The sequence below is a fragment of the Etheostoma spectabile genome, unplaced genomic scaffold, assembly GCF_008692095.1.
Source record: "Etheostoma spectabile isolate EspeVRDwgs_2016 unplaced genomic scaffold, UIUC_Espe_1.0 scaffold00018676, whole genome shotgun sequence".
Classification (NCBI taxonomy): domain Eukaryota; kingdom Metazoa; phylum Chordata; class Actinopteri; order Perciformes; family Percidae; genus Etheostoma; species Etheostoma spectabile.
The window spans coordinates 46,569-55,962 of NW_022604396.1; the positions used below are offsets into that span (position 1 = coordinate 46,569).

The 9,394-nt window shown below is 42.1% G+C and overlaps 1 protein-coding gene across 1 annotated transcript; it reads left to right on the forward strand.

The window, feature by feature from the left end:
- The first annotated feature begins 904 nt into the window (after window positions 1–904).
- On the forward strand, window positions 905–6,104 carry LOC116681693 (zinc finger protein 34-like). Its single transcript, XM_032509659.1, has 4 exons — window positions 905–936; window positions 2,403–2,777; window positions 2,973–3,126; window positions 5,143–6,104. The coding sequence occupies exons 1-4, from the start codon at window positions 905–907 to the stop codon at window positions 5,800–5,802; spliced, it is 1,221 nt and encodes a 406-aa protein (XP_032365550.1). The 3' UTR covers window positions 5,803–6,104.
- Window positions 6,105–9,394: the final 3,290 nt, after the last annotated feature.

The following is a 9,394-nucleotide window of genomic DNA, read 5'->3' on the forward strand; positions in this document are numbered from 1 at the left end:
TAAATAATCACTACTTTTAGTGTGTATAGAGCAGCATTTCTCCACCAGACTCCATGTAAATAATCACTACTTTTAGCGTGTATAGAGCAGCATATCTCCACCAGACTCCATGTAAATAATCACTACTTTTAGTGTGTATAGAGCAGCATTTCTCCACCAGACTCCATGTAAATAATCACTACTTTTAGTGTGTATAGAGCAGCATTTCTCCACCAGACTCCATGTAAATAATCACTACTTTTAGCGTGTATAGAGCAGCATATCTCCACCAGACTCCATGTAAATAATCACTACTTTTAGCGTGTATAGAGCAGCATATCTCCACCAGACTCCATGTAAATAATCACTACTTTTAGCGTGTATAGAGCAGCATATCTCCACCAGACTCCATGTAAATAATCACTACTTTTAGCATGTATAGAGCAGCATATCTCCACCAGACTCCATGTAAATAATCACTACTTTTAGCGTGTATAGAGCAGCATTTCTCCACCAGACTCCATGTAAATAATCACTACTTTTAGTGTGTATAGAGCAGCATTTCTCCACCAGACTCCATGTAAATAATCACTACTTTTAGCGTGTATAGAGCAGCATATCTCCACCAGACTCCATGTAAATAATCACTACTTTTAGCGTGTATAGAGCAGCATTTCTCCACCAGACTCCATGTAAATAATCACTACTTTTAGTGTGTATAGAACAGCATATCTCCACCAGACTCCATGTAAATAATTACTACTTTTAGCGTGTATAGAGCAGCATATCTCCACATTTATTTCAGCTTGAATGTGTGATACACCCTTTAGGGATAACATAATAACCAGCGTAGCGTTTAGTACGAATTTCAAATTTTATTGGTGAGCAATATTAACGTAGGGGGGAAACAAAAAAAGCGGAACCAATGTGCGGGTATCGGTACACCACGGGGCCCAGGTGACGGACACTTTCCTCCTCTTTGGAGACGAGGATGGCGGTTTGTTTTCTCACTCACTGATGCCGTAATTCTGCTTTCCAGGTCGGTACTCGGTAAAAATGACAACAGACGGTTTCCTTCTGCCGTGTGTATGGTTTACTGAAGCTGTGGGGGGGTAGTTATGGAGTTTATGATGTGTAAAGGCGAGCTAAAGAGCCGCGTTTGTAACCGCGGGAAACGGGTTTCGTAGAGCTCGCGGCTAGCTAACAGGTGTGTACTGCGCAGACTCCAACTGAGCTTGAAGACGTAGATGTGACGTGAGCAACGTGTCTGAAAGCTGTAAGTCTTCTGGTAGCTGTGCAAGAGAAATCTCAATCATTCCCAATCAGCAGAGACGGAGAGGTAGGTATATGTTAGGAGATAACATAGGCACAGGCTAATTAATGCTAACTAACATGCTAGGTAACATTAACAGAGACACAGGCTAATTGCTGCTAACTAACATGCTAGGTAACATAAACATAGGCACAGGCTAATTACTGCTAACTAACATGCTAGGTAACATTAACAGAGACATAGGCTAATTGCTGCTAACTAACATGCTAGGTAACATAAACATAGGCACAGGCTAATTACTGCTAACTAACAGGCTAGTTAACATTAACATAGACATAGACTAATTACTGCTAACTAACATGCTAGTTAACATTAACATAGGCTCAAGCTAATTACTGCTAACTAACCGGCTAGTTAAAATTAACATAGGCTCAGGCTAATTACTGCTAACTAACATGCTAGTTAACATTAACATAGGCACAGGCTAATTACTGCTAACTATGTAATGAGTTGTTTCGTGTTTTTAACGTATCCTGACAGGATTGTTAATGTTAAAATGTTGTTTAACTCTTAAAGGGGAGTTCCTCCTAAAAGTTGTCCAGAGTATTAGTAAAGGAATGTATTATAAGTTGAACTATTATCCCCAGGTGTATGATGGTTCATGTTTTGACTCTGAAGTTGTTTGAATATTTATTTGCAGCCAAAGAGGGTTTATGATTTCCATGATGACATTAGTATAATGGAGGAGTTTTGGAGGTAGAAAGAAGAGAGATATATTATTATTGAAACGGTACAGTAAGGTTGATATTTATTTTGGTAAGGACGAGACTATTTCTGGGAATTTGAGTGTGGAAGATTTTGCCCCCTGAAAAATGTGGAGTAAAGAAAATGGTGTTCCGGTTCTTAAATTGAAGTGAAACATGTTTTCACGAGGGGAATGCTTTTGTGTTTTGGGAGAATTTATAATAAACAGAGATTTGGAGACGAGGACGGCGGTTCGTTCTCTCACTCACTGACTCCGTGATTCTGCTTTCCAGGGTTTCTCCTATGAGAGTTAAGTAGTGAACCCCAATCAAGAACACATCAATTGTTACCCCGGTTACTCGATTTGAAACCACCCCCTTGGGGCAGACGTCAAGCTGGCGACCGGAGCAGGAAAGAAGGAGGAAGAGGAGGAGGAGCAGCCTGCAGCAGTAAAGGAGGAAGAGGAGGAGCAGCCTGCAGTAGTAAATGAGGAAGAGGAGGAGGATCCTGCAGTAGTAAAGGAGGAAGAGGAGGAGGAGCCTGCAGTAGTAAAGGAGGAAGAGGAGGAGGAGGAGGAAGAGCATGCAGCAGTAAATGAGGAAGAGGAGGAGGATCCTGCAGTAGTAGAGGAGGAAGAGCCTGCAGTAGTAAAGGAGGAAGAGGAAGAGCAGCCTGCCGCAGTGAAGGAGGAAGAGGAGGAGCATGTGGTGGAGAAGGTTTTGGACCGCAGAGTGGTGAAGGGAAGAGTAGAGTTTCTGCTGAAATGGAAGGGGTTCTCAGAGTAAGTATGAGTCTAGAATATTAATAATTATTGTGTGTGTGTGTATATATATATACACACATATACGTATACAAATAACCTTACACCATGGCAACAGATAAAAGGAATAATCCAAATCAGCAGCTAGAGTGAGAATGTATTTCCTAAAAAACAAAGTGTGAGGAGATGTTCTTCTGTCTGCACTCACCTTTCCAGTGAGGATAACACATGGGAGCCACAAGACAACCTGGACCTGGACCTTATCACCGAGTACCTGCAGAGACACGAGGAGACGGAGGGCACAAGGAAAGGTGTCAGGGAGGCATCGGGAGACTCAGAGGAGCGAGGGAGCAAAAGAAAGGAGGAGGAGGTGAGTGAAGGAAAGAGGTTACTCTAGACTGAAGAGACCAGGAATCTAATCTCAATATTAATGAATGCACACAGATGCTTTCACAAAGAGAGAGAGAAAGAGAGATTATTGCTAAATATATGTGGATAGTGCAACAATATTATTATGCAAGGTTAAAACTCATAAGTTCTGCTAAAAATAAATGTTTTAGTCCTTTTTTAAAGGTCTCCATAGTCTGTGGTTTCTTTGAGGAGGATAGCAAGAGGATAACTCGGTGGTTTCATTTGTCTCTCTACCGACAGAACTACACCTTTAAAAATAAAACACAGCTACGTGTTGAAATTGACCGGAATTCTCCTTTAAGGAGAAACACTTCCCATAAAACTGTCCTGGAATTTGGTGTGTGTGTGTGTGTGTGTGTGTGTGTGTGTGTGTGTGTGTGTGTGTGTGTGTGTGTGTGTGTGTGTGTGTGTGTGTGTGTGTGTGTGTGTGTGTGTGTGTGTGTGTGTGTGTGTGTGACAAATGAATTAACCAGTGCATTTAAACATGATTTCCTGTTAGAGGACACAAACATATGTATTTAAATTTTTTGGGCCTTTATGTGCCGATTTCAGTTTTAATGGTATAACACACCGTCTAATACAACACACATAGTCTGTGTCGGCGATCTAACCTCCTTCCCCGTCCTCTGTCTCTGTGTCGGCGCTCTAACCTCCGTCCTCTGTCTCTGTGTCGGCGCTCTAACCTCCGTCCTCTGTCTCTGTGTCGGCGCTCTAACCTCCGTCCTCTGTCTCTGTGTCGGCGCTCTGACCTCCGTCCTCTGTCTCTGTGTCGGCGCTCTAACCTCCGTCCCCGTCCTCTGTCTCGGCGCTCTAACTTCCGTCCCCGTCCTCTGTCTCTGTGATGGCGCTCTAACCTCCGTCCCCGTCCTCTGTCTCTGTCTCTGTGTTGGTGTTCAAACCTCCGTCCTCTGTCTCTGTGTCGGCGCTCTAACCTCCGTCCCCGTCCTCTGTCTCTGTGTTGGCGCTCCAACCTCCGTCCTCTGTCTCTGTGTTGGCGCTCTAACCTCCGTCCCCGTCTTCTGTCTCTGTGTTGGCGCTCTAACCTCTATCATGGGTGCATCATGGGAAGTCCCCCAGCAGTTAAGGCCTATAGCAGCATCAGACGATGAGAGTAAGATGGGGGGGATGTAATGTCTGTTCCCTTCCAAGTGACCAATGGTGTTCGCCAGGGAGGAATTCTGTTTCCTTTTCTTTTTAATATGTATATGAATGAGTTGTCTTTGATTTTAAATGCATGTGGTACAGGCTATAGGGTTGGTGATTTACTGATTAATCTCCTAATGGATGCAGATGATTTGGTCATCTTCAGCCCGCATAGTGCTGGTCTCCAACAGCTTCTGAGAGTATCCACACAATATGGTGTTGATTTTGATATAAAATACAATGCTAAAAAGAGTAAAATCATGATTATCAGAAGTAGAGAAGACAGACAAGCAACCTTCCCTGACTTCTATCTGTCTGGCACGGCACTTATGGTGTGCAGTGAGATTACATATTTGGGCCATGTTATTGCAAATGACCTTTGTGATGATGACGATATCTCTTCAGAGCTTATTGTAAATGATCTGATAATGTTGTGGAGCCGTTGTTTTCACCTTGGTCCGACTAGTTTATAACTGTACCCATTATTACTAAACCTAGGCATCACGCACCGCCCCCCCACACACCCCCACCAGTAACATTTCTAACTGAAGGTTAACCTGAAGAGAGTGTGCAAAGGATTTAGTTTTTAAATTGCCAATCATTAAAGTTGGGAAACTTTCCTGAAAAAATGTAGAATATTTCTGAACTTCCATAATAACATGTCTGCAACCGGCACATATTTTCCTTCATCTTATCATAATTTATTGTATGAAGAGTGAGAGCAAGTCCAGGGTTTAAGAAGGTTGTTCACTAACTCTCTCTCTCTCTCTCTCTCTCTCTCTCTCTCTCTCTCTCTCTCTCTCTCTCTCTCTCTGTTTGTCTGTTGCTATAGAAACAATCCTTCACAACATCTGATACTTTAAAGATTCATCAGAGAGTTCACACTGGAGAGAATCTACACAGCTGTGATCAATGTGGAGCAGCTTTCACACTGAAGAGTAACCTAATAATACATCGACGCAATCACACCGAAGAGAAACCATACCGGTGTGATCAATGTGGGAAAACCTATACTAATAGTTGGAGCATTAAATATCACCAACGTGTTCACAACGGAGAGAAGCCATACTCGTGTGAACACTGTGGGAAAACGTTTTCTGTGAGTAGTAGCCTTAAATCTCACCGACGCATTCACACTGGAGAGAAGCCGTACGGCTGCGATCTATGTGGTAAAACATTTTCTGAAAGCAGTAGTCTTAAATGTCACCAACGTATTCACACCAAAGAGAAGCCGTACTTGTGTGAACAATGTGGGAAAACGTTTTCTGTGAGTAGTGCCCTTAAATCTCACCAGCGTGTTCACACTGGAGAGAAACCGTACCGGTGTGATCAATGTGGGAAAATCTTTACTCACAGTAGTGCCTTTAAAGATCACCAGCGTGTTCACACCGGAGAGAAGCCGCACTGGTGTGAACAATGTGGGAAAATGTTTTCTCGGAGTAGTTACCTTAAAAAACATCAACGCATTCACACTCGAGAGAAGCCAAAATAATAGGGGGGGGCTGCGCAGAGAGTAAGTGGAGGGATCCAAACAGGCACGGCTTTACAGATGAAATGGGTCATGTAAGAAAAAATTAAACCATATCAATTTGCTTAGTTTGTGGAGAAGCAGTGGATGCGAGGACATTACGACACTACGCTCTGCCCTGCCACGTCCTGCTGTGCCTTGAAATGCCCACAGTGCCCTGCTATGCCATGAACTACTATAAAGAACTACTACAAACTACTATTTTTTTTATTATTGCCACTCTTCATTCTAACCCCAACCGGCCCGTCAGACACCGCCTTACAAGAGCCTGGGTCTTTCCCAGGTTTCTGCCTAAAAGGAAGTTTTTCCTCACCACTCTCGCACTGTTGCTGCTCTGGAGGAATCTACTAGAACTGTTGGGTCCTTGTAAATTCGGGAGTGTGGTCTAGACCCACTCTATCTCTAAAGTGTCTCGAGATAACTCTTGTTATGAATTGATACTATAAATAAAATTGAATTGAATTAGGTGCATTGGTGCGACCTGGGAAAATGTCATCCGCACCCTAGAGCCCTGTGAGCTAACAGACTGGTCACTGCTGTTGTCTGAAAAACAACACAGACGGACAGATTAGATATTCGTATAATATGTCACAAAAATTAGATTTTCTTTACATTATTTACACTTTCAAAATAACTGAAAACTAAAAAGGGACGTCTGCAAAAGTTTGGGCACCCTGCAGAGTTTATACCGTGAACTCTTCCCCCGCCCCCCCTTTGGCGAGTATCGCAGCTTGGAAACGCTTCTTGTAGCAGCCAAGAGTCTTTAATTGTTTGAGGTATCTTTGCCCATTCTTCCTTCCAAAAGTCTTCCAGCTATTTGAGATTTCTGTCTGTCATGCACTGCTCCTTTAAGGTCTATCCATAGATTTACATTACGTTAAGGTCAGGAGATTGTGAAGGCCATGGCAAAACCTTCAGTTTAATCTTCTTGATGTAATCCACTGTGAAGTTTGAGGTGTGTTTAGGATCATTATCCATTTGTAGAAGCCATCCTCTCTTTAACTTCAGCTTTTTCACAGATGGCATCAAGTTAGTGTCTAAAATCTGCTTAAATTGTATTGAATCTATTTTTCCTTCTACTCGTGAAATGTTCCCTGTTCCATGAGAACAGCTGATTTACTCAGGGGGAAGTTTGCAAGCTTTTGGCTAATTCTGGGATTTTTAACCCATGTATAATCATTAGTTTTATTAATTTGATCTGTCTTCTTAAATAAACTGAACTGAGTTGAACTTTGACATTTAGTTTCTTCTTATTTTACAGATTTATTCTTTTTTATGACACTCTTATGACATCATACTTCAGTTTATCACAAGCATTCAACATCAACACACATCTGGAGATACGTGGTTTTCATTGGACTAGGGAAGGGATGTTTTTGAGGGATAACAGCTGATTCCCGTCCATGTTAATGTCTCCCATTCAGTTCTCAGCTCGCCGCCTCAGGGGTCAGACCGTTCTCTTAATACATCCATGGGTCCGACCGCTCCCACACGGTACACTTCTTCTACTTCTTTTTAATTGCGCCTTGCAACCAGAGAAGAAGAAGCTGCATACAATGTTTATTTGATCCAATGACGCCGTGACATCTAAATAACTTCAGAGTCAGAGAGACGTCAGAACCAGTCCAACCTGTTACCAAAGCCAGTTAGTGTGAGAGAAGTCCCCCATCAGAAATCTTTAGTTTGCCTATTTATTTTAGACTGATATATATTTTTAAATAATAAAAAAGAATTTCAAGTATTTTATTCATTAGCATGATAGTTGACGTGAGCTTTTACTTTGAAAAGTAAGAGAGAGAGCCTAATTGTTAAATATTTTATTCCAGATGCAAGGTTTTATTTTGAAATTTAGATCTCGGGGACGGCACCAGGTGGGATGACAGAAGGAATTTTTTTAGTTTGCCTATGATCTGCTTTTATTTTATAGACAGACATATATTTTGTAAGTATTTTATTCATAGCATGATAGTCGACGCAAGCTTATTTTACTCCAGATGCAAGCTTTTATTTTGAAAAGTAGAAGCTCGGGTATGGCACCAGGCGGGACAGCATGACATGGGACGCTCCATGCTGCAGCCATACACTCTTGGACCCAGTCAGTGTGAGAGAAGTCCCCCATCAGATGATGGAGTTCTACTATCTGTCCACTAGATGGAGCTAACTGACCATCTAATGAGCTGAAGATCAGCAACTTGTACAGCAGCAGGTATCTCTCCAAGTGTCTTCCATGTGACATACATTGACTTATACGTTGTTCATTTAGCTTTTAATACTTACTACCTTGATACTTCCTCCATAACAGCTCCTGTTCATCATGTAGCCCCTTGGGAAAATGAATTCCCGCCCCTTTCCCTAGGACAACGTGTGTAGGAGACAGGCTAAATGAATTCACATACATCTGCTTATACCATTTATACGGGTTATTTAGGTGTGTAGAAGCTAGCTGCTACTCTGGGCTGTGGACATTAGCTGTAGAAGCTAGCTGCTAGTCTGGGCTGTGGACATTAGGTGTGTAGAAGCTAGTCTGGGCTGTGGACATTAGCTGTAGAAGCTAGCTGCTGGTCTGGGCTGTGGACATTAGGTGTAGAAGCTAGCTGCTAGTCTGGGCTGTGGACATTAGCTGTAGAAGCTAGCTTCTAGTCTGGGCTGTGGACATTAGCTGTAGAAGCTAGCTGCTAGTCTGGGCTGTGGACATTAGCTGTAGAAGCTAGCTGCTAGTCTGTGTTGTGGACATTAAGTGTATAGAAGCTAGCTGCGGGTCTGGGCTGTGGACATTAGGTGTATAGAATAGATTTTTCATTAATTAAAAACAAAATAGTTGGAATTTATGACCCCTTGTCCTATTTTCCCTACATGGGAGAGATCCCCCCCCCCCCCCCCCCCCCCAGTTTTACAGTTTAGTTTAATGTAACTAAGTAACTTTTACTTAAAGTACATTTTAAATGAACTACCTATTACGTGAGTAATTTTTCATATAGGTATTTTTACTTGTACTTAATATTTTATCAAAGTATTGGTACTTTTACTTGTTTACAATATTTTAGTAGTTTTTCTTTTGTGTCTTTTTTCCAGAAACGTAGTTTGTCATTCTGCAGAACCTGTAGAACTCTTTAAGGTCGGGCTGTTAAAAATAAGAAGAGTGAGTCCGAGTCTGATCTGGCTCTGAGCTGCAGGGCAGGTGGACCCTGAGTTCTTGCTGCCAGGGTTGGTCTCTGTCTTAAAGTGCTGAGTATGAATACTACGTTTCTGTCAACTATCTTCATGTGTTCAACTTATCTGCCGGTGATGAAGCGTGTTAAGCTAAAAGTAGTGATTATTTAAAAGGAGTCTGGTGGAGATATGCTACTCTATACACGCTAAAAGTAGTGATTATTTACATGGAGTCTGGTGGAGATATGCTACTCTATACACGCTAAAAGTAGTGATTATTTACATGGAGTCTGGTGGAGATATGCTACTCTATACACGCTAAAAGTAGTGATTATTTACATGGAGTCTGGTGGAGATATGCTACTCTATACACGCTAAAAGTAGTGATTATTTACATGGAGTCTGG